The 22,872-nt window shown below is 39.8% G+C and overlaps 1 protein-coding gene across 2 annotated transcripts in view; it reads left to right on the top strand.

Annotated features, from left to right (window-relative positions):
- STYK1 (STY kinase 1) overlaps positions 1 to 21,335 on the top strand; it is a 39,362-nt gene extending 18,027 nt beyond the window's left edge. For both annotated transcript variants that reach the window (XM_028119861.2, XM_028119859.2), the window contains exons 3-11: positions 7,446 to 7,593; positions 8,083 to 8,217; positions 10,752 to 11,018; positions 11,777 to 11,958; positions 13,561 to 13,644; positions 15,769 to 15,977; positions 17,492 to 17,532; positions 18,136 to 18,232; positions 18,991 to 21,335. In XM_028119861.2, the coding sequence (XP_027975662.1) occupies positions 7,548 to 7,593; positions 8,083 to 8,217; positions 10,752 to 11,018; positions 11,777 to 11,958; positions 13,561 to 13,644; positions 15,769 to 15,977; positions 17,492 to 17,532; positions 18,136 to 18,232; positions 18,991 to 19,195 (1,266 nt within the window). In that variant the 5' untranslated portion in view covers positions 7,446 to 7,547 and the 3' untranslated portion in view covers positions 19,196 to 21,335. The remainder of the gene's footprint in view (positions 1 to 7,445; positions 7,594 to 8,082; positions 8,218 to 10,751; positions 11,019 to 11,776; positions 11,959 to 13,560; positions 13,645 to 15,768; positions 15,978 to 17,491; positions 17,533 to 18,135; positions 18,233 to 18,990) is intronic.
- Positions 21,336 to 22,872: the final 1,537 nt, after the last annotated feature.

The following is a 22,872-nucleotide window of genomic DNA, read 5'->3' as shown; positions in this document are numbered from 1 at the left end:
GGGACACACCCTGTATGACATAGCACTGAGGCAAACAGCATTTGAGCTGATTTCTTGATTGTGAAATCCCCTGTCCATTTGTCTCTCTGCCTGCCTGAGTCTGGGACTCATTTTTCAGAGTAAGAGAAAGTGTGTGTGTGTGTGCGTGCGTGTGTGTGTGTGTGTGTGTGTGTGTGTGTGTGTGTGTGTGTTGCAGCAATCTTCCCAAAATGTCTTCCTTCTGTTCTTTACAATGTGGCTCCCCTCTCCACCAGAGGGCAGTGTGCCAGGATAGGCTGGAGAAACGGCAGAGCAACAAGGGGCTCCTCATTTATGGGGAAACTGCCAAGATTTTTAAATACCAGAAGTCTCCCCACCACCCCTGAATGAAAAGTCTAGCAGGATGAGTAGCAAAGAGGGGGACTGATCCTTGGAAACACATTGTGACTGACAACAGTAGCAGTGAGGTGTTTGAGAGAAGCCCCGAGCAGACGTCTTCTGTTGTGTCAATCAGGTAGGAGAAAGGAGATGCAGACGGATCAGAAGCGATTCTGTGTTTAGAAGTGGGCGGTAGCTGCGTGTCCTTGGCTTTTCCCTGACTGAGAATCCTTATTCTGGGCTGGGGAAATTGTTGTTCATTAGTGATCTTGGGAAGAGAAAACAATCAGTGGGAGAATATCTAATTTGAGATACATATACTATTTCTGGGCTTTTGAGGTTCGAATGTGGTAGATGGAGAATTATGGAATCAAGAACACAAAAAATAGAATGATAATTATAATAAAAATAAAATGTCTTGAATTTGTGTAACACCTCAAAGGAAGTAAAATGTAATCTCTGTAATCATATTTAAAATTTGATGGGGCATACAGTATTACTGAAATTCTTACCTAGATGTTAGGGGGCCTGTCTTGCAATCACGTTGCTCCTCTATAAAGCAAACTTTTCCGGAGCTACCGGGATAGAAGTTCAGCTTCTTCATCCCTACCGTATAGCACATGCTTTAGGAATTCCTATAGATACGTAAGAATAAGAAGCAAGAAAAGCTGATAACACTCAGTCTAACTGTTAAAAGACCTTTGTTTAAACAAGGTCAGGATTCCCAGGCACCACAGGAGACTCTCTACCAACCATTTCAAAGTGTGTTTCAAGCTCTGGGCTTCTAGGAAGGTGGGGGAGGGTGAAGATCAGAACCACCACAATCCTTCAATATCTGAGAACAGGAGGACAAGGGATTCCCTCTGGGTAACCTCCCCTTCTCTTTGCCTCATCCTCACTAAGCGATACCACGCTGCACAAGACAAGTTATCTACACTAGTCAGGTTTTCTGGATTGAAAGAGGGTCATCTCTTCAGTGTACTTTCCCTTTACTCTTTGTCCTCTGACCAAGTGTGCTTCAGGAGGAAGGTGGAGCCTTGGGTGCTGCACGGTGATTCTACGTCTTAGGCCAGTGCCCTGTCTCCTGGGAGTTCTAGCACCTTTCTGAGCCTCATGCTCCCAATGAAATCTTGCTAGGCCTGGAAACTAGATCCTTTCCCTCCAAAAGCAGAAGGTAGAAAAAGGATTGAGCTCAGATCCAGGAAAATGAGCAAACAAAGAAAATGACCCAAGATTCCATGATCTGGTGAGTACTAGGAAAAGTTTCTGATGCTACCTTTATTTTCTGAAGACATTTTGAAGACAGACATGCAGACATTGTCTGTGCCCCTGTAAGATCTTGGAGAACACACTTAAAGGCAGATTCTACTCACCTGCCCTTCCCAAATTATGTTGTATTTGTTGGTGAAGTTTGATTTCAGCATTATGCTTTCTATGATTCTTTTGGATTCTGACATAATTCCTTCTTGACACTATTGGTCTTGTCCATTTGAGTGACAGATGTGTAGTAAAGTAGTTTAAGGAATATCGGGTTTGTAACTAAAAGACTGGGGTATGAAAACTTGCTGTGTCATTTACTTGCTTCTTTATGTTTTAATTTTTTTAAAGATTTTATTTATTTATTTAACAGAGAGAGAGCAAGAGAGCGCAGGTGAGCGCACAACCAGGGGGACAACAGGCAGAGGGAGAAGCAGGCTCCCCGCTGAGCAAGGAGCCCCATAGGGGAATGGATCCCAGGATCCTGGGATCATGACCTGAGCCAAAGGCAGACATTTAACTGACTGAGCCACCTAGGAGCCTCCGTTTTAATTTTTTTAACCCTGGCTTATTCAGAACGTAATCTTTCTGAGCCACAGTTTCCTCCTTTGTGTGAAAGTGCCTAGCATAATACCTGGCATATTGTAGTTGCTCAACATGTTTATTGGAGCTGAAAATAGGAAGGACAGCTTGCTTTTCAGAATGTTAAAGCTTAAGTAATTTTGGAATCCTGTAGATAGATCTGAGCAATTCTTTTCTATCTCATTTCCAATTTTTTTTTTTTTAAGATTTTATTTATTTGACAGAGAGAGACACAGCGAGAGCAGGAACACAAGCAGGGGGAGTGGGAGAGGGAGAAGCAGGCTTCCCACTGAGCAGGGAGCCCTATGTGGGGCTCGATCCCAGGACTCTGGCATCATGACCTGAGCCACCCAGGCGCCCCTCTCATTTCCAATTTAACATGTTCATTCCAGTAAATGGTTTTTGGTTTTTGTTTTGTTTTACTAGACTGCTCAAGGATAAGGATGAAGGGGGAGGGGAAGAGAAGGTGAGTGAGGTAGAGGGTGGACTGCCTCAGTCTGGGGGCTACTACCTCCATATATTTCACCCTTCTCATCTGAACTCTTTGAGTCCTCTGCCTCAGAGCTCATAGCTATTAGTAACTCCCTTACCCAGTGTGGCATCCATGTGGGTGAGTGGGTCACTTGTCTTCATAAAAAGAACATGGCTGGTGGACCCACTTGTGTTGATACACAGGTGGTGAGGTTGAGGGTGAGGCTGGTGTAACATTTAATCGTATCTTATGGTGATGGCACCAGGTGTTATACAGAGGTCAATCAAGGAATTTCTCACACCACGTAGGCAGATGGAATACAGGAGAATGGATCTAATTTTTAAAGTTCTATTTGTAAGTGTATTTGGTAAGAAGAATTTCTTCTGGATACTCCTGAGTAAATTGTTGACTGTATCTGGGAGATTATACTGTGCTCACCGGACAGAAGTGTTGCTAGTAGGAGTTGTGTTATTCTTGCAACCAAAACGGTGTTTGTGTGTAATGAAACAGATATAAAGATGGGGCATGGTGTTATGCTTGCATTGTGCCTCTGTGTAAGAGTTTGGAGAGTTTATGTTTACAATTAGCTTAATTTCAGTTATAACCATTCACTTGTGTGGTGTCCAGACTGTAATCTTGTGAAGATTTGGGCTGAACTTTACCCCTCATTTCACTCTCATTTTCTTCCTATTGTATCTCCTTCTTCATTGTGCTATTTCCTACTCTAGATTCTCAATTCAGGAAGGGAGCTGAACTTTTCAATATGCCAACAGAAAGTCAGAAGTGATTGAGAAGAGAGAAGATAAGGAATGATAACCACAAATGAGGGAATAATATTGTTTTAATTAGAGCCCTGCCTGAGGAGATTTGGCACTGTTAGATGTAGGTATGTGTAAAACTATAGGCAAGCTGTGTACATGTTTTCCAACCATTAAATGGAATTATCAGAATAAACAATTTCCCAACTTTACTGGATCCTTGATTCCAATGGCTTCCAGTAATACTAGTAATACATGGCACTAAGGAGAGAACTGTGGAATAATGTTTTATATATGTAAGGACCTTACAGTCTAGGTAAGAGAAGAGTAGCCAGTATACATTTCTTTTTTTCTTTTTGAAGATTTTATTTTTATGTAATCTCTACACCCAACATGGGCTCAAACTCACAACCCTGAGACCAAGAGTCGCATGCTCTACTGACTGAGCCAGCCAGGCGCCCTTACATTTTTGTCTTAACGCAGTGAGAAAACTGTCTAGATGTAATCGAAGGGTTAGAGTATTGGTCATATTGTATAGAAATGTTGGTCAAGAGCACTGATAGGTTAGAATCTAACCAATAGGAAGAGTCATCCTAGAAAGTTCTGGCATCAAGGCATGTCTTTTCTCAGGTTGACACAGTGGACAGGCAAAGTCATGTGGTAATTGAATATTTAACTGCAGAGAGAAAAGCAATGTGAGAGGAATATTGTTGCTACAAGTGAGTATGAGAATCTTCTGATATAAGGGCTTTGGTGGGCTCTAGAGGTGGTAAGGTTTCCTACATAGGCTTCCATGCCTAAGGGGGTGGGTATGCCTGGTGTGTTCACCTTAAAAATTCTGGACGCATTTCATATATTCCATATGTCTCTAGCCAAACTCTAATAGTTGGAAAGAGCTTATTGTACAAATGCCTGGAAAGCAATCTACTGAGTGGCCCTCACCATAGCCCTACACGCTTGTTTCCTTGGTCTAGCATTCAATTATTTTGGGTTTCTTGTTGTTACTAAGCCTAGCTTCTTTAAAGTATCCATGCCCAAATAAAGATACACAAATGAACCTTGTTCAGGAAATGTAATAGAAGGTCATACTATACCCAAATGACCACACTGTGCTCTGTAATTAAGTGTGATATGTAGGTGCAAGGGTATAAGCATGGCTTTGAGTCACTGCATGTGGGTGGGTATGTTTGGCCATGTGCCTATAGTTCAGTTTGGGCCACCATGAGCAGTTCTAAGTGAGGATACGTGTACACACAGGCCTTTAAATGTCTTCCTTTGGTATGTATTAGTGGGTGTGTAGTTTCGTTTCTGGGCAGAGCTTCCAAGCTGGAGCCAGCTGCTGACTGACTTTTTCTTCCACTTGTACTGTGGTTAAGAGAGATTATGCTCACAGAACACTCCCCCGGAGAGCCAAACTTGTTAAACTGGCTGCTCCCTGAATGAACACAATTACATCTGATAGTGCACTGAAAAGGAAGTAAGAGGAAAGGAGAACAAGAATGAGAATGGCAGTGAGACATTTTCAAGCAGCTTTTGAATTCTCTGGACTGTGCTAATGTTTTATTATTTAAGCTCTTCTCTTTCTCTCCCATCTCGAGGCTCCCTGATTCTTGCCCTAGCACCAGTGCTTTCCTTCCTTGTGGTCTTGTGGAACTGTGGAAACTTTCTCAACTCCCTTTCACCTTGCTTTCTTGACTTATAAACTAGATGAGATGGACTTTGTTATCTTATAATTCATTGACTTCATAGATCCCTTGTTATGTACAAGCCCACAGATAAGAAGGTGACTTTCCTCTCCCCAGTTTTCCTCCTGGCCACTCCTCTGTATACATGGGCTTCTGTCAACCAACCACACACTTGTCTTTCTTCTGAGTTGTAAGAAAATTGTCTAATTCTCATCTCCCAATCACGCAGCTTCAAGAATAGTGAAAACGGGGTGAGGCTGGAACTGGAAGGTTTCTTTATATATGTATTTCAGGCACTAAGGGACTCTGCCTCAATAAGTCACATTGTGGTTATTAGTGTCAATAATAAAGCACAACATGTAATAGAAGACCGCATAATATGGTGAATAGCACTTATGTACAATATAGTATTCTGTAATTCTGATTTGTAAAATTTTACCTTGTTATCAAATCACTACAAAACTAGATCACACACTTAGGATCACCTAGACACTGAAAAAAAAATCACCATTTTTTTCCCCCCAGATCCATCAGAATTAATTAGAACCAGGGAAGACTTTTGTTTACCAAGGGCAAAATAAAGTTTGTGTATATATATATATATATATATATACCAGCTCTCTTTAGAAAGAAAGGACCAGGTTTGGGGAGGTGGAATTTCAAATATATGCTGATCATACAGAATTAAAAGTGATGTACCCAAAGAATCTCTGGCCCAGTAAGCAAGAAACTAGTTTACTTGGAGGAGGATTGGGAACTGAATAAATGGAGAAGGATGGGGTAGGAGAAAGATTTTTATGGTATAGCACTTTAATTTTTTATTTTTGTAACTTATGAATATATACACATATATGTATATATTATATAGTTAAAGAGAGAGAGAAAGAAAATGGCTTGGTTCTGGATACTCCCTTTAATCTATATACTAGTAGGACTGAATGCCTGTGTCTGCCTATATATAATGACCAGGGAAGGCTCCCATTAAAAAATAAGTGATACACAGAAAAGAAAATATTAAACCTGCTTAGGATTATAGGGGAGGTAGATCATTTCCATATAACCCATGGACCACAATTGCTCAGACGGGTGGTGTGAACATGAACTTGAGCATTGGAGCAGGGGTCTTGGGTAGGAGAGGAACCTTTAAATAATTTGAGAAACAATGGCATGAAAGGATAAGGCCAGATCAAGGCTATACTTGTTGTATAATAGAAAGGGGGAAAATGCTAGGAAAAAACAAAGTTCTTCACACTTGAATATCAGGTAGGTGGATAGAGATGAATGGATGACTCAGAAAGTTCCAGGTAGCACCTCACACCAGTCAGAATGGCTAAAATTAACAAGTCAGGAAACGACAGATGTTGGCGGGGATGTGGAGAAAGGGGAACCCTCCTACACTGTTGGTGGGAATGCAAGCTGGTGCAACCACTCTGGAAAACAGTATGGAGGTTCCTCAAACAGTTGAAAATAGAGCTACCATACGATCCAGCAATTGTACTACTGGGTATTTACCACAAAGATACAAATGTAGGGATCCGAAGGGGTATGTGCACCCCAATGTTTATAGCAGCAATGTCCACAATAGCCAAACTGTGGAAAGAGCCAAGATGTCCACCGACAGATGAATGGATAAAGAAGAAGTGGTATATATACACAATGGAATATTATGCAGCCATCAAAAGGAATGAGGTCTTGCCATTTGCAACGACGTGGATGGAACTGGAGGGTGTTATGCTGAGTGAAATAAGTCAATCAGAGAAAGACATGTATCATATGACCTCACTGATAGGAGGAATTCTTAATCTCAGGAAACAAACTGGGTGTTGCTGGAGTGGTGGGGGGTGGAAGGGATGGGGTGGCTGGGTGATAGACATTGGGTAGGGTATGTGCTATGGTGAGTGCTGTGAATTGTGCAAGACTGTTGAATCACAGATCTGTACTTCTGAAACAAATAATGCAATATATGTTAAGAAAAAAGAAAAAGAAGATAGCAGGAGGGGAAGAATGAAGGGGAGTAAGTCGGAGGGGGAGACGAATCATGAGAGACGATGGACTATGAAAAACAAACTGAGGGTTCTAGAGGGGAGGAGGGGGGGGAAGGGTTAGCCTGGTGATGGGTATTAAAGAGGGCACATTCTGCGTGGAGCACTGGGTGTTATGCACACTCAATGAATCATGGAACCCTACATCAAAAACTCATGATGTAATGTATGGTGATTAACATAACAATAAAAAATTAAAAAAAAAGAAAGTTCCAGGTACTGATGTACTTAATACCTAATGATCTTTTGAGGTATCTTAAAACTCTCTGTATGCTCCATTTTATTTTTTCAGAATAATTTCACCCTTGGGAATTATTCTCAGTGGTGCTCTGTGCATTCTCTGAGGGCCAAGCAAAGGAGTGGACAGCTGTGTGGCCTGGGAGATGAGAGGGGCATGGCACGAAAGCTACTGGAATGCAGTCTCAGTGACAAGCTGTGTGGTAAGGACAGACACCACAGATGCCTATCTTCTGATTCTAGGATGACAGAGACGAAGTTCTGCATAGATTCTAGGAGGATGAGTTGACTTCTAGTAGAAATGAAGACGGCGTTCATAAAGGAATGGGCACTAGAGGTCATTGTCTTTGAAGAGGGACAAGTGCCAATCAGAGATGCAGATGCTGCATCCTTCACCTCAGCAGGAAAAATGAGAGATGAGACACAGAGCACACTTGATAGGCTGAGAAGTGGGGACACTGGGGTTTCTGATTAGAGAGCTGCTCCCAATAGTGGTTCCAGCGCTGCTGGTGTAGTGGTATCATGCAAGATTCCCAATAGTGGTTCCATTGTATGGAAATGGAGGTGAAGAAGGAAGAAATGATCATTTCACGTATGAGGAGCTGAGGACTGTGTGGGTAGGGGAAGTTGTGTGGACATCAGATTGGGGTTCTTCTTCAATCTCTCCTCCTCCTGCTTGATTTCCTACCCAGTTGTCCGGGAGCAGCAGTATGAGATCATCATCATCCCAACCATTCTGGTTGGCACCTTCCTTATCCTTCTTGCAGTCATCCTGTGGCTTTTTATCAGAGGACAAAGAGCTCAACAACAGTCTCCTGGACTCCGAGGTAAAACTCAAACTGGGGCTGGGAGAAGGGCCGGGGAAGATGGAGATTACAGAAAGTAAGAGCCAAGTCTCAATGAGCCCAAGTCTAGAAGGTGAAGTCCCTGCTATGGGAGAGGAGGTATGGGGTCCCTCTTGTGGAGCTGAGGGGAGGTGAGCTCTTCTCTAGGAAGTCATGAGTAGAAACGCAGTATATGCTTGCTAGTTGAAACAACAGTAGGCAAGAGAGGCTTCATGTGACCTGTTTCTATCTTCTTTGTCCTATTGCACTATCAAATATTTGGCCATGCGAGTGTCTACATATTGGGGAGGAAGATTACTGGGTAAAGCCCAAGGCTTTGTTACCAGCCTCGAAGGATGACATTTTACTCTGTAATAGATCCCAGTCCTCCTCTGTTCTCCTGGACTATATGATGAAAAAGGGTAGCCTTCATAGCAGTCTTTGAAACATTAAGTAGGAGATAATATCCTGTTCTGAAGTACCAGTGAGCATATAATGAAAGTGAATTAGCTTACATGAAACTAAGAGTAAGGAGGAGAAAAAAAAATCATGACAGTGATCAGAAACTGTTTAGTGGCTGATCCCCATTCCCTCTCTAAATGGTAATTGGGTGATGGGCATTAAGGAGGGCACTTGATGTAATGAGCACTGGGTATTATAAGCAACTGATGAATCACCAAATTCTACCCCTGAAACTAATAATGCACTATATGTGAACTAAATTGAATTTAAATAAAACATTTAAAAAATTATCCCAATTCTCTTCTAATTCACTTCCAGAAAAACTTCTCAGAGAAGTTGTCTAAACTCACTCTCATGACTTCTACTTGTCACATTCTCTTTTGAACATACTAAAATAAGGCTTTTATCCCCACCACTCCACCAAAACAATTCTTTCAGAGATTGCCAATAACAGCTATATTGAGTCCTCTTCTTAACCTGTCAAAAGCATTTGGAACAATTATGCACCTTCTCCTTCTTGAAACACTTTATTTTCCTTTTAAACCTATAGTCACTCCCTTAATGGTCTCGTTTTCAGTCTTATGGATTCAAACCCTTTCTCTATTCTAACTGTAGTCCCCCTTGAAATCCAGATTCCTGTATTAAACCACTTATTTTGCAGTTTGGATCCAATACACATCTCATATGTAATATGCCCACAGCAAAGGTCCTGAAATTCCCTCACAAATGTCCTCTGGTTTTCTATGAAGTGTTCAGTCTAAAATCTTGCAGATGTCCTTGACTCCTCTTCTCTCATACTTTGTATCCAATCCATCAGCAAATCCTGTTAACTCTATCTTTAGAAGAAACTCAAGCGTCTCTCATCTTTCATAGATCGTTGTAATACAGTCCTAACTGGTTTCCCTACTTCTCTCCCGGTCGCTATATGGTTCTCCACAGGACAGCAGAATGATTCTTTTAAGGCCTAAGTCAGTCCTGATCATTCTCTGCTTGGAATAAAATAAAATATAATTCTTTTTAGAATAAAAAAGACAAAATTCTTCCAATGACCTTCCATGTCCTGGGCCCTCTCTGGCCTCATCTCGTATGATTCTCCAATTATCCCACATGGTTCCAGCTGTACTAACTTCATTTCTTTTCCTCAAATATGCCAAGTATGCTTCTTCCTCAATACCTCTGCTCTTCCTGTTCCCTCTGTCTGTAATATCCTCCCTGATACCAGTATGGTTTGCTCTCTAATTGCTTCCAGGCATTTCTCAAATGTTCATCCTATCAGAAAGGCTTGTCCTGGCCTTGAAATATAAAATAGCATCACGGATAGCCTCTGATTCTGCTATTTTCCTTTATAACACTCATCTCCTCATATGTTATTATCTGTTTCCCCTCTCTCCTACCACTAGAAAGTAATCATAAGATTCTGGGCTTTGCCTATTCCCAACACCTAGAACAGTTCCTGGCATGCAGGATGTGATATTTGCCAAATAAATGGATAGATTAATGAATGAATGGAGGTTTAATGAGAAGAATGAATTTCTCTTTTCCAATGGAGAAAAACTGAGTAAGAAAAGGGGAAAGTACCAGAAGATTTTTTTTTGACTGAGACTCTGGGAAATATGCAATTTGACTTTGGGGACATCTTAAGGGAGGAAGAATAGGCACGGCTTAGAGTTGAGTAGTTATCCATACCTTCCCTCCACCTTTAAAAGCCATTTAATTGACTTAAGCATTAGTCCCTACTGGTAGTTACCACCACGTTTCGGGTATCTGTGGTTTGAGTACCAACTCAGGAACTTCCTTACTTGTTTCCATACTAATACTGAACTGTAATCCTGAGAAGAGTAGAATGAAAATGTCATTACCACTTTCCAGAGGTCCATCTTGAGTTGTCTTAGAAGTAATAGGGTTATTATAAATGTTTCACAAGGTTGGTATTGATGCTGGTTCACAGAAGGTATCCCCACATCGGGCAGAGAGAAAATTGCTAAAGGAACTTCCTTGCCAGTGTGTTCCAGGCTCTGCTTTCCTGGAGTCCCTAGGGTAGGGAAAAGATGATTGGTATCATCTCTTTGTTCTAGGCATTGCCCCTGTGCCTCCATCTAGGGGCCTAAGCTGGGAGGCGGCAGGACATGGAGGAAGTGTGTTTGTGCCACTTAAGGAGACATCGGTGGAAAGCCTCCTACGAACTACCACTCATGCTCTGGCTAAGCTGCAGGTGCCCCGGGAGCAACTCTCTGAAGTTCTGGAGCAGATCCACAGTGGTAGTTGTGGGGCCATCTATCGAACCAAGATGTACACTGGGGACCCTGCTAAGCCAAAGAGTGTTGTCCTCAAGGCTTTGAAAGGTAAAAGAAGTGTTTGAGTTCCCTTTCCCTTTTTTACTTTTCCATTGTGAGCCCGCAGCCATGAATGCTAACAAGCTTACAGACATTAAGATGTTAATCAACAAATAGCTGTGATCACAATTGTGAGCTGAGTAAGAAGGGGATAGAAAATGAAAACTTGAGACAGAAATGTTTTTCTTGGGGTTTTTCCCTAGCTCAGTGATGCCTGTTGAGGTTGCTAGAACTGATACCAATATGAAAAAAACTGATTTTTTTCATACTGGATATTAGTGCATATGGATTTTGAGGTTGTTCCTTCATTTGTCTGCACTATCACTTTCCCTAATATTGTTTTCTTTCTTTCTTCCTTTCTTTCCCTTCCCCTCTCCCTCCCTCCCTCCCTCCTTCCCTTCCTTCTTTTCTTTTTTTCTCTTTATATGGACCAGTAGTAGCAGATACATAAAACAGAACAAGGATAGGATAAGCACGAATACTAATCAAAAGGCCTAGGCAGTGATAATATTTGAATGTGAACACTTGTCTCTTTAGGCAGATGAAAGTCTATCCAGTTCTAAGGCCTATGATTCTCTGTTTTGACAAGAAAAAAATCAGTGACCTTGAGAATTATCTTCTAATTAGTTCCCTTTCTCTTTACTTTCTGTCTATACTTATTCTCCTTTGGAGTCTTGAAAATTACCATCTGAGGTTGCTTCCTCCCTCATACCTCCCATTTTATTGGTGATGTTCTGACTGCTTCCCCTGGTTCATGTCTGCCACAGAACCGGCTGGTCTCCATGAGGTGCAGGATTTCTTAGGGCGAATCCAATTCTATCAGCACCTGGGGAAGCATGAGAACCTGGTGCAGCTGCAAGGCTGCTGCACAGAGGAGCTGCCGCTCTATATGCTGCTGGAGGATGTGGCCCAAGGGGACCTGCTCAGCTTTCTCTGGACCTGTCGGCGGGTGAGCAGCAGGGCAGAGGCATTAGGAAGGAAAGGCTTGACCTGGCTGATTAGCTGGTCACATGTCAAATAGCCTGGCAAACGACAAAGCAGAGACATTATAGGAACATAATAATGATTAAGTATCACCATCCCATAGAATTTTTTATGATGGCAGAAAAATTCTCTATGGGCTCTGTTCAAAATGTTAGCCACTAATCACATGCGACTATGGAGCACTTAAAATGTGGCTGATGTGACTGGGAAATGGAATTTTTAAAATTTTATTTAGTTTTAAATAATAAACTTCTCAACAGCCACATGTGGCTAATGGCTATCATAGTGGGCAGTGCAGATTTAGGGTATGAACTCTCGGCTTTATATCCTATAAGCGATGTGACTTTGTTGGGCAAGTCATCCCTCTGAGCCTGAATTTTCTGCATCTGTACAATGGGAATAATAATAAGTTATTATTAAAATTAACAGAAATTATGCATGTAAAAACTTTTGTTAGTATTGACTGTAATTTTATCGCTGTTAGCCTTAAATGTGTCTTCTATTCCATAACATCCCTCTAGTATGCCAGGGTTGAGGAGACATTCAGCTTGAAGGTTTTTGTACTTCAAATTCATATTTAAAAAAAGGTAAATGTTTAGAAATTTCCAGGCTAAAATGCAAGTCCTTTTGCTTGCAGTTTTTCTGCTTCTCTACATATTCCTCTTTCTGAAGTACTGCATGTTTCCCTAGTTAGTTCCTCACTTACCAATGAACAAGTTCAATATTAATCAAGCCTCCCCAAAAGGCTGATTACTTTACTGCTAAATGTGTATGATAAAGGGACCCTGTTAATGCCTTACATCCAGTGGTGCAAATGGGACAATGTGCAAGTCTTTAGGCATTTAGGCCTTTGTAAGAGGTTATTCATCTGTAACTTGTTCTCTGCTCTACGCTATTCTAGTTTTTAAAACGATTATGCTTCTCTATTTTAGACCATCTACACATGCTTCTCTCATTACATCAAACTTCTCCCTTTCCTTTTTTTTTTTGCATAGTCATTGTCCACTCATCCTTCAGATCTTTTTTTGTCACCATCATATGCTCTTTTTCATGTCCTTCATGGAGCTTATAGACATGTAACCATATATTTATGTATGATTATTTGATTCTGATGTCACACTTTAAGTTCCAGAAGGCAGCAGACATGTTTATTTTGCTCACTCTTGCGTTCTGAGTTCCGAAGATGGAACCTGGCACATAGTAGTCATTCAATAATGTGTTGACTTAATGCGCTTAATTATTCACACACACACACACACAGTGCCCCAGGAAAATTGTTGCTTTATCCAGGGGATAGTCTTATGATATCTGTCTTTCCTACCTGCTATTCTGTTCTTCCTTCATTCTGGTTATTTATCTACATTCCTTATTGTTTTTTTTAGGTCAATATATCATTGTACTTCTTTGCATATCTGAGAATCTCTCATATTAGCCTCTCCTTGAATTTTCATCCCTATGTTTTCTATCTTTGCCTTGACATCTGCATTTAAGAATATATCTGCCCCTATTTTATTTTTTAGATCTGTTCATGTCATTTTGATATCATGTTTTTTCTTTGTCTCTCTAGGATGTGATGACCATGGATGGCCTTCTCTATGATCTCACAGAAAAACAAGTATATCACATCGGGAGGCAGGTCCTCCGGGCTTTGGTAAGGCTGGGAAAAATGACAACAGATGGTATGGATTTTTCTTGTTAGTCTGATATTTGACATCATATTTCTCATATTTATATTTCCAAATGGGCTATAGATTATAAAGAAAATCAGATGGAAGTTAACGGGCAGAAACTCAAGCACTGATAAATTGTTTTCAGTTCTTTCTTTATGAAATTATTTAGATAATATACACAGGATTGGTAATTCTAGGCAGAAAGTCATCAACTTAGGGTTTGTAGAAGGAACAGGAAGGATTTTAAAAGTTTCTCAGTCTTAAAGGTCAAAAACCAGGGCCAAGAGATATATGCTTGACACTCTTACTTCCCCATATATACTAATATTAAGAGATGTAAGATGGCAAATAGCGAGCGAGTTGGGAGGAGACACGGGAAGACAAACCAAATGGGTGAAAGGCTGCAGAGCTAGAAGGAAGTGCACAATTTTATGCCTGAAAAACAAGAAAGACGAGTTCAGAACACGCTTGGCTGGAGACTTGCTTTGATACTGAATGTGATAGGAAATACATATACTTTAAAAAGAACAAGGAACACGAGAAAAAAAGAAATAAGAAGGGGCAACAGTGAGATCATTCCTTCATTTTAAACCAACTTAAATAAAGAGGTAAGAGAAAAAAAGGGTTTAAGAGAAAATAAAAAGTACCTTTACCAGAATTAGGAAATTTAGATGACAATTTCTATGAAGTTATTTAGATAACTTTGCTTAAAATTAGCATTTGCTATATAGAAAATCAGGCTCTGTGAAGCTACTGTTTCAAGTATTTGACATATCTTGCCTCCTTGAGGTGTGAAACGTACCAGGGATCTAAATGGAATCTGGGAAAACTTAGGAAAGCAGTGAGGTGAAAAAGAGCAGTAGTTACAGCCGAAGTTCCCATGGGGCACAGGAGAGAGCACATTGTAGAAATGAATATTATCTACGGTGTTTGGAGGTCCTAGTTGGTATGCTCCCTTGATGAAGTTAGGGTGTCAGGATACAACCTACCTCGTATTGTGAGCCACAATTGCAGTGGTGCCCCACAGAGATGCACTGATCAGGGCTTTGGGTTACCAGTTACAAGGCATTGTCATACTATTTTTTTTCTTACTTTGACAACCTCAAAGTCACTAATTCTTTATTCTTCTCATGATAGTATAATTTCTTTGTTTAAAACCTCACCTCACCAGGGACAGAAAACTGCTAGTTACTGTTTCCTCCATCATCAATGACTGGAAATGACCATCTTAAACCACCCCCCTTTTTTTTAATGTCATTCTTATTTAGCAATCATAGACCTCAATCTCTAGCTCTTTGGTCATGTATAGCTTTTCAACTTCTTATGCCTTGAATAGCCTGATGTTGGGGGAAATGATTGCAGCAAATCATTGTCATCCAGGTGCAATGGTTTTCAAATGCTTTGTTGGCTGTGCTAGAATCATTATGATACTTCTTAAAAATAGAGATTACTAGTTCCTTCTCCCTAGATTTTGGTTAAGTAAAGCTGGGGCAAAAATCATAAGTTTTTAAAAAGCTCTCTGGCAATTCTGATTTGTAGGCTGGCTTGAAAATTATTAGAATTTGTAATTTTAATTCCTATGAATTAGAATACCTGGTTCTGGTCACTACCACTCAAAACTGTGTGATCTAATGTAATCATTTAGATTTATCTGACCTAGTTATTTTAGGGACAAAATGAGATGATATAAAGCTCTGTATAAATTCATTATTATGACACTCAATTTCGCTATGTATGTATTACCTTGTTTGGGGGACTGCTGCTAGAAACTTGAAACCTGCTTCCTTTTCCAGGGTGTAGCTGGATCCTATCTGAGAGAAATGTAAATTCAGGCAGGGGTCAGAGCTTGACACAGAATGGGTGATCATACTTTCCAAACCCAGTATTAATGCTATTTGGATTATATGTTCAGTTTGGTAATCCTAAACGTAATGCAAAAATGTCTGATTCATTATGGTGACTTGGAAGTGATATGTCATTATCAATGAGACTTGTTCAGAGTTGAAAATGTCCTTGTCTTTTTGAGGATTCCTAGGACTGCTTCTTGTCTGTGACTCAAGCCATGAACTCAAACAGCTGATCCATCTTTGATCTTATGCTTACAGGAATTTCTCCAGGATAAGCATCTGTTCCATGGAGATGTGGCAGCTAGGAATATCCTGATCCAAAGTGATCTTACTGCTAAGCTCTGTGGACTGGGCCTGGCTTACGAAGTCCATGTCCGAGGGGCCATCCCGGCTACTCACATCGTACCTCTCAAGTGGCTCGCCCCAGAACGGCTTCTGCTGAGACCAGCTGGCATCAAAGGAGACATGTACGGTTTGTTCCTGCCCTTTGGACTTCTTCCCTTCTTGACCTAGATGTCCCCCAGTTCCTAACCATGACTGTATCTGTTGTCAATTATGTCTACATGTGAAATCTCTACTCAGAAGTCAGACAGACTCTCCAGGAGAAATGTGTGTTTTGTGACAGAGCTCATATTTGACATCTGGCTGCAATCCTTTTTAGTGCCTTTTAAAGTATTCCTTCTGTATTAGATTAGTAGCCTTAATCAGGAAAGAGAAAAGAAAGTGAAAAGATTATTTATACCAATATCCAAGGACTTAATCTAGTAGAGTCCCTTTTATCTGAACGAGGTGGGTCCACCTAATCAAAAGTTCAGTTAAACCAGGAATTATTAAAAGAAAAAGAAATATACATACTTTGAATAATTTATTTTGACTTAAAACATATAAATGTACATTTATTGATTGATCTTTTGGGGGAGGGCCAAAGCCTTTTTTATGAGGACTGACCTGCCAAGTGAAGTTATACATTGTATTTCTCGTATAAATAGCATCCATAACACATTATTTTTGAGTTTCAGTTTGGGATGATTTTGAGTGAGAAATCTGAAAAAAATGGTGAAGCAATTTGATTGCAGAAGTTTATTATTATTTTTTCTAATTTTCTACTGTTGGCTCACCCACACAATTTGACAATGCTTTCTTTTTAGCAGTATATCTTTATAGAATACTTTCAAAGCATTCAACCTAGTTTTCAGAAGCTAATACTTTTTTGCATTTATATTGAACTGATTACATAATTACATTGATGCATCTGATGGTATAAACAGTACTGGAAAGAATCACAGTTGACTTTCGGTAACCATATAATTCAGCAGCTTGGCGAAGCACATAGATGTAACATATAAAATCTTACTAGTATGAATGTCATGAGCAGCAGAGGAAATTTAGAACATCGGTTAATATGGTGAGTCAATTAAGAGATTTCCATTGCTGCTTCACTGACATCTGCTTTTCAGTAGAGGTCTGGGAGTAATAAGCTTAACTGGGAAATACTGCTTGTTTAATGTGATTTATAGAATAGTGAAATTAACATGTCTTAAATCATATTGCTCTGGCAAATATTTATTCCCATTATATGTAAAGCTTGTTTTGTTAATATTTTTCCTAGGTTTGGGCAGTTAGATCTATTGAGGAAATAGTAGATAAATGATAAACCTCACTGAGACTTGTGCTAAGACTAAAGGCTAGAATTTCAGTAGGAATGAATGGGAAGGATGAAAAAGTTCAGCAAATGATAGTAAACATCTATTAGTGTGAAATATAGAAGAAAGGAGACATAAATCCAGTCTGCAAAGAGATTAGACTTGAAAGGGATTGAACAGAAATGCTTTCTAATTACTTTGCTTATGTTTTGAGACACCTTTAATTCCCCTTCGTTGCCTTTATAGGGTTCTCACTGAAGGCCCCTGATAGTTTAAGTAAACTCTCTTTAGGAAAGGCAGAAATATAAATTAAGTAAATGGCTTTCTTTCTTTCACAGCTGGTCCTTTGGGATCCTGCTTTATGAGATGGTGACTCTAGGTAAGGAGGGTCCCTAAAGTAGTACCTGTATGCAAATATACAAGTATGTTTATTTGGGTGGGGGATGGCATATGCTATGGGAAGAGGTTTCAGTATGATCTCTGAGGTTTGAACTGGGCTGATATGAAATCCCTCTCCTCCTTTTAACTTTTTTTTTTTTTTGCTTTCTTTTTCTTTTTTTCTCTCAACACTTTACTAATTCCAAAAGAGGTTTTAAAATCCAAAGAATAATTCCAAGAATGATTTTGTATAAAATACGTTGTCCTTAGATTTATAAACCTATCTGAGAAAATATAGTACTTTCCCATGTTTGGGGAGTGGAGGGCGGGTCTCATTTCTCACTTTGCTCTGTTACTTTTGTAAAAACTCAACATTTTCCTAAATTATCAGTTTTTTTCCTCCCAAACACCTTTTTTTACTCCCAAACTCTCTAAGCTACATTCTTACTTGATCACCAGGGAGCAACTATACTGTATCTAGCGTTTTTCCTTTGGCTCTACCTTTTGCAGGCAGTTAGCCCAGGTGGATATAGAGTCATGTTATAGTTCATATTCCAGAGGACCTAAAGTTCCCTTGCTACTCTCATTTTTTTCATACCAACAGGGGCACCACCATATCCTGAAGTCCCTCCTACTGGCATCCTACAACATCTCCAAAGAAGGAAAATAATGAAGAGACCCACTAGCTGCACACATACCATGTAAGTGGTTTTTAGGGTCTACTCTTCTCTCATTGCAACTCCTTTTTGATCCCCATCAACTGTGCCCTTTTAAAGTGGCTCAGATAATCCCTAGCTGTCCTTTATATCCTAATACACAGCCTTAGACACACCTACGCAGTAAAATACATCTGCTCATATATCATATATACTTATATATGTATGTACATACATATATAACAGTGTAAAGGTGGTAAGTACTTTTATCTAGATTAAGGCAATTTCCTGGAGAAGCTAAATAATAAAGGAGGGCAATGACCTGGATTAATGAAAGGAAACACCTAATTAATTAGATTATTTAAAATTAGTGTGAATCATATTATTCCATAACTTCTTATTTTGTTGGCTGCGATGTAGCTTTTACTGGGAGATACCTTATAGCAATGGTCTGGAATGCTACAAGTTAGTAACATCTAAAGGATGAGAACACTTAACTTCTGAGAGTTTTGGGCAATAGAAAGAAAAACTTGGTTCTGTCATACTGATTCTAGTTTGAGAAATCTTCAGTCGTTCTTTTTATAAAAAGGGCCCTGATGAGAAGATGGTATTAAGTGATTTAATACTAAGAGGATAAGAAGGAATATTGTTCTCTGTAAAAATAGGAGAGGACAGTGAGAAGTAGATGAATGAACTGCAGGGTTTTTTATTGTTGTTGTTGTTAAGGTGTGTTAGGAGAAGAGACAACGTTCCTCAAACATTTGCCCTGTTAAGGAAGTCAGTTTCTCTTGTTTCCCTTTCAGGTATGGTCTTATGAAGTCCTGCTGGCGCTGGAGTGAGGAGAGCCGCCCCTCACTTAAAGAGCTACACTCACGCCTAGAAATCGCCGCTCGAACTGCAAATGACAAAGCTGTGTTGCAAGTACCCGAGTTGGTGGTGCCTGAACTGTATGCAGCCGTGGCAGGTATCAGCATGGACAGCCTCTCCTACAACTACAGCGTCCTCTGAAGATCCTGAGGAAAGAAACATTTATGAGTGATCATATACTATTGGAATGGATTCCTCCGAGAACAGAGAATAGCTTTCTAGTGGGACATAACGGGACAAATAGGATATTCCCCTACACATTTCCCTAGATACCCAAAATGATGCCCGATGAGGCTCTACACTCCATATACCCTGGAGACTGAGAAGTATAGTTTCATTACTGCTGTCTCAATCCCGAAGACCCACGGTAGATGTGGTGGATAGTACCATTGCAAAGAAAATCTTAGAAATCCACGTTTGTCTGGCATTGCACAAATAAGCTGGTCCTCCCACCACAGACTGGATTCCTCTTGAAGCATGCTTTCATCTAGATTATAGAGTCCAGAGAAGTTGGGAGTCAACTGAGGGAACAGGGAGACGAAAAAGAAGTTGAGAAAGAAAATCAAAAGGTTCTATTTGCTCAGGAGTATAGACGTGGACCAAGGTCATCCTTCAAAGAGAAGGTAGAGGAAGGAGATAAAGTTCTTCAGTCCGGGTCCGTTCATGCAGGACTGGAGGAGGACCATGAAGGAAAACTTCAGAGTTTCCTTTTGGGTATAGATAAGAGGTAGATAGTCTCTTTTTATCTAATTATGAGACAAGTGAACTCTGCTAGAATGACTTTTAACTAGAAGCTGGAGAGGTCCTTTCATGATTAAGAACATTCAACAGCTATTGTTCATCAGGCTAGCTTCCTGGTCCCCATAAAGCTAGGGAGACTGAGCCTAGAGAGCCGATTAGGCTGTGATGAGTATACAGGTAACCCTTGAACAACATAGGTTTGAACTATGTGGGTCCACTTATCCATGGAGTTTTTTTCTTGATAAATGCAGTGCAGGCCTGTAAATGTATTTTCTCTTCCTTATGATTTTTTTTCCTAGCTTAATTTACTGTAAGAATACAGAATGTAATATATAGAACATATAAAATATGTGTTGACTGTTTATATTTTTGGTAAGGCTTCTGGTCAACAGTGGCTATTAGGAGTTAAGTTTTGGGGGAGTCAAAGTCATATGCAAATTTCTGACTATGCAGGGGTCGGCACACTTAATCCCTGTGTTGTTCAATGTACTATGTACTATGTGTGTATTTAATAAGTAGGAAATGTGAAAGCCAAGCAAGAATGCTTAGTAGTCCAGAAGGTCTTTAAAAGGGTTAGAAAAGGATGTAATCTGAGACAGAAGAATGTAGTTTCTGATTCAATCATTCATTGATGTACTGTGAAACTTTATTTCATTAAATTAGTATTTATTGAGTAAAGTAGGATTTTCTAGTATACAGCTGCCAAAATCTCTACAATAGGGAGGATAAAAGTAAATAAATGAAGTTAATGTCAACAGAAAAATTTAAGAGACAATCTGCATTGTCAGAAAATTGGTTCCTTAGGTGTAAAATGGGGATAATACCTACCTACCTCACAGGGTTGTTGAGGACTGAATAAGAATATATGTTTGTACAGTATTTGGCTCATATGCGCTCAATAAATGGTAGTTTCCTTTCTTTTTGCCCTGCCTATCCTAGAATATTTCATATCTTTTTCATTTAAAATCTACTGTAGCCAGAAAGAGAACCTCAGTCTGTCAGTCACACTACAAGGCAGGACATACCGAAGGATGGCATGGTACAAGTGCCACATGACTAAAATAATGAGCTCATCACTTTTGTATGAGCTTCTGGATGATGACAGTAGCCTTCCACAATTTGAAAATACTGAAAATATCATGGTGATGACAATGTACTTGTACATGTGATCTATGGTTTTACTTTATTTTTCTTATTTTCAGTTAGCCACTGTATAGTATGTCATTAGTTTTTGATGTAGTGTTCAATGATTCATTAGTTAAGTATAACTAACCCAGTGCTCATCCCAGCACGATCTATGGTTTTAAAGAACACTCTGGGTGCTCTGGGAGGGACACCGAAGGCTGCTGTAGGAAAGATGACTGGCAGTTGACAATTTTGTAGAAGTTGGAATCCGAATGAGGTCATGATTAGTCATCTAACTGAATAATGATTCTTGCACTGGTAGGAGCACCACATGACTAGTAAGGATTTAAGGGGGTGTTAAGTTGCAATAGGGAGAAGGGAGGTAGAGTGGCGTGGCACAAAATGATAAAGTCCTATGGAATCTCATTGTTGTTGCTTGTCTGTTCATGTAAGTCAAATTTACAAAATATTTATGTATTCAAATATTTTTAAAAAAGGTGAGTGTTAGGGCCAGCTATGCCAGGCACTGTTCCAGGTGTTGGATAAAACAGAGAGCTTTTGGTTACAGTCTAGAAAGTAAGAGACTTTATGTATATGTTTGTGGGTATAATTACAAATTGTGGTAAGTGCTATGAAGAAAAACTACAGGATAGTAGAAAGGAATGTAAAATGAGGACCTCCCTGAAGAAATGGCATTTAAACTCAGACCTTTTTTCTTTTTCTAAAGATTTTATTTATTTATTTGACAGAGAGACACAGCGAGAGAAGGAACACAAGGGGGAGTGGGGAGAGGGAGAAGCAGGCTTCCGCTGAACAGGGAGCCCGACCTGGGATCATGACCTGAGCCACCCAGGTACCCCTAAACTCAGACCTTATGGGTAGGTAAGCAAACCTGACAAAGAGTGAGAAGAAGAGCCATCCGGGAGAGGGGAGTCGGGCTATATGTGTGAAAACTCTGGGGCAAGGAAAAAGGCATAAATTGTTTGAGAAACTGCAAGTAGGCAAGTGGATGGCGGCATAGTGAGGTTAGGAGGAAATTGGTGCATAATTAATCAGAGCATTGCTCTTTCACACTGTATGTTAATAGTTGTTTTGGTAGGAGGGAAAGCAGCAGACAATTGCTATTTAAAATTTTTACCCTTAATTTTATTTGTTTTTCTGGATATAGGTTTAGAAAAATGGATACAGTGATTATTTATTCTAAGAAAACTGGGTCTTTCCCATTACTTGGCCAGGGTTTCTCCAAAAGGGGGATTATATTTTTGGTATTTTAACTGGTCAGACAAACCAGGTATTTCTGAGCTAATGAGTGGAAAAGAGAATAAAAATATTTACCATTCAATTAAGTTTAATCTGGGCTAGGATTTGTTTTATTGTTTTGATTCCACCCTCCCCGGATCTTGTTTTTCCAATTTATGCTTTATTGTTTAAAAAAGCCTCTAACATAGCTAGGAACTGAGCAAACATGCACCTGGATACAGTGTCTAACTGAAAGTTGAAAATGTAGTTTAACTTAGAATAGCCTGAACCAGTAGTTTCAAATCATACTAATGTTTTTCATGGTAGATTTAGGTGTTTTGTTATTAAAATTGAATAATTTTTTCACTTTTTAAAAAAAAGATTTTATTTATTCATTCGAGACACAGAGATACACACACAGAGAGAGAGAGAGCACGAGCAGGGGGAGAGGCAGAGGGAGAAGCAGGCTCCCCACTGAGCCAGGAGCCAGACGTGGGGCTCGATCCCCATGACCCGAACCGAAGGCAGACGCTTAACCATCTGAGCCACTCAGGTGCCCCTATTTTTTCACTATTTTTAAAGAAAAAGTAAACTAGTAGATAGAATCTTCTTAATCTTAACCTTGCTGTAATAATTTTTATTAAATTTTTGCTTTATCTTATAGCTCATTTAAACAAATAAGTATGGCAAATACAATGGAAAAGTGGGAGGGT

Source organism: Eumetopias jubatus, unplaced genomic scaffold, assembly GCF_037043125.1.
Source record: "Eumetopias jubatus isolate StellerSeaLion01/CBP00866 unplaced genomic scaffold, mEumJub1_p1.0 scaffold_8, whole genome shotgun sequence".
Lineage (NCBI taxonomy): Eukaryota > Metazoa > Chordata > Mammalia > Carnivora > Otariidae > Eumetopias > Eumetopias jubatus.
Note: the sequence above shows the minus strand (reverse complement) of the source record. Positions and strands in the feature narration are given on the sequence as shown.